Genomic DNA, 2,635 nt, shown 5'->3' with positions numbered 1-2,635 from the left:
TACTACAATGCAAGACATGTTTTGAAAGTGCAAGGAGTAGTTCTTTTCTAGCATTTGACCCACACTCAGCAGGTTTTGGTTAATTTCGGGTACATAAAGGACATTTGAAATATAGTTAGTGCCTAATGGAGTTGGGACAACAACCTTACCTCTTCCTTTGACTTCCACAAATTCTCCATTGCCAATCTTGACTTTGGAGTGAAAATGCTTATCAATACTCACAAAATTTGACAGATTTAGAGTCATGTGGTTTGTACAACCACTGTCAATCAGCCATACATCATCAGACATGTTGTGGTTTATGCATGAAGCCATAAAGAGCTGTTCTGTTTCTGAATTTTGTTACTGGACCTCCACCATTGCAGCCTGCTGCTCTTGCTGATTTCCTTTGCTTTTACACACTTTTTCTATGTGTCCATACTGCTTGCATGACCTGCATTGTATGCCATGTCTAAACCAACACTTATGTTCTGGATGGTTCTTCTTTTTGCAGTGTACACATGGAGGAAATAATCTTGGTCCACCACGTTTCCCTCCTTGATTATTGCTCTTCTCTTTTCCTTTCTTTTCACCACCGTATTTCTTGTCTTCCCTTCCTTGTACTCTTCCTTTCTGTCCTACAAACATGGCTACCTCAGTTGGGTCTTCTTGCGTCAATTGCCTCCTTTGTTCTTGGGCTTGAAGTGAATGAACTAGTTCAGCCAAGCTGATTCGGGGCAGATCTTTAGAGTCTTCTAGGGACGAAATTTTTGCTTCAAACCTTCAGGTAAGCTGACCAGGACCTTCTCCACTGCCCTCTGGTTGGTTACTTCTTCCCCTAGCAGTTTTATTTTGTTCACCACTATCATAAGTTTGTCCACATATTCCTTGACAGATTCTGTCTCCTGCATCTTGAGCACTTCAAATTCCCTTCTCAAGTTTAGAACTTGCATATTTCTTGTCTGGTTACTCCCTCCAAACTCCTCCTTGAGAGTGTCCCAAGCTTCTTTAGGGGTCTCACACGCCATGATCCTGGAGAAGACCTGATCTGTCACGACTGAATGTATACAAGACAGTGCTCTTAGGGCTTTGGCTGCTTCTTCTTCATGAACCGTCATTTGGTTCAGCGTCAGGTTTGGTCCAAGTTGGGGAACTTGCTTCTCCTCTTCAACATATTGCCACAAACCATGGCCCCTCAGGTATGTTTTCATCTTGACAGCCCAAACATGGTACTGATCACCATTGAAAACTAGAACAGAGATTGGAGCAGAACTGGATGCCATGGAGAAGCTTTTCTTGCATTAGTATTCAGGTCCTATAAGATCAAAGAAGCTCTAATACCAATTGTAGGTTTTTCTTGATTCAAAAACTAAGAGAAAGAAGGATTTTCATGCATGAGAGAGAGCTAAAAAAGAAGAGTAAAACTGATGCAAAATAGGCTGTATTTTTCATTCACAAACTGAGAGATATATGGACCTAATACATCACTGTTACAACTACTTCTCAGTATAAATAATCTTTAAATATACTACAATTTGAACCACCCTTAACAAACACAAATTTCATTGAGATTTTGTGGCTTAATCACCTGCTGTCTTCACCTAAAACATCACACAAATACACTTCCAAAATGGACAGGAACTGCACTTGACAGACAACCCCTTTTAGTTAAAAAACTATCACCAAACTTTCAAACCAACATGCAAAATGATTTCCAACAAAATATCATTTACTTCAACATGTCCTAGAGCAAGAGAAGCCAATGCTGAGCAATGATATGTCGCCAGGGAAGTTAGCAAAGCCTTCTCTAAACTCTCTGCTATTTGTCCTCTGAGCAATGACATGACATACTCCAACAAGGTACTATCACAAGTCAATTTGATTAGTCCATTGGGAGGAAGTCCAAATTCCTCATCGGACATTCTTAAGAGCTCACTAAAGACGCTTTTCTGAGAATTCCAAGGGAATTGAGAACCGTATATCATCAGTTGTATACATAACAAAATGGCCTTTATTAGCAATTGATAAGGACTAGCCAGCATCACTTTTTGGAAGTTGGTTTCTCCCGCTCTTCATTGCAGCCATTTTTTTCCATTTCTGGCTAATTCGATGAGCCTCTTTGAGTTAATCATTATTGTAGATGGTATATTTTGAACAACTAGGTTTAGAAGTTTTAAAGAAGATATTTCTTGGTAAGGCTGTGCATGCAGAAGGCAATAGCAATTTGCTCTTATATATAGATGAGGAAAGATAGCACCATAACAATATTGTTTCTTTGTGTTGGGTTGATAGGATGTACCACCATGAGATCATCGAAGCCAAGAGATGGAAGGGACTTGTGATCTTGTTTGGTGTTTGATAAGAATCAAATAAGTAGGGTACGCCATAGTCACTTGTTAGGTATACATTTGTCTTCTTATGCCGGCAGGGCTGTACTTAAACAGTTTAGGCAACTTAAAACTATGTGAAAATGAGATATAACTATTGCATAATATCTTAGAAAGAGAACAAAAACTCCATTTGGTTAAACACATAAATGAAATATACTATCATGTTAATAATTTTCAAACAAATCTTTGGTTTGCATGTGGTAGTTATATAGGAATTGATGTTTGTTTGTGTCCATACTTGCATGTGCTTGGAAATTTTACATGTC

General features: G+C 38.8%; 1 protein-coding gene across 1 annotated transcript; it reads right to left on the bottom strand.

Annotated features, from left to right (window-relative positions):
* Positions 1 to 734: 734 nt before the first annotated feature.
* Positions 735 to 1,262, bottom strand: LOC116104989. Its single transcript, XM_031391413.1, has one exon. The coding sequence runs from the start codon at positions 1,260 to 1,262 to the stop codon at positions 735 to 737; it is 528 nt and encodes a 175-aa protein (XP_031247273.1).
* Between the last annotated feature and the right edge of the window lie 1,373 nt (positions 1,263 to 2,635).

Source organism: Pistacia vera, unplaced genomic scaffold, assembly GCF_008641045.1.
Source record: "Pistacia vera cultivar Batoury unplaced genomic scaffold, PisVer_v2 Contig490, whole genome shotgun sequence".
NCBI classification, from domain to species: domain Eukaryota; kingdom Viridiplantae; phylum Streptophyta; class Magnoliopsida; order Sapindales; family Anacardiaceae; genus Pistacia; species Pistacia vera.
This window is presented reverse-complemented; position numbering and strand designations above follow the sequence as displayed.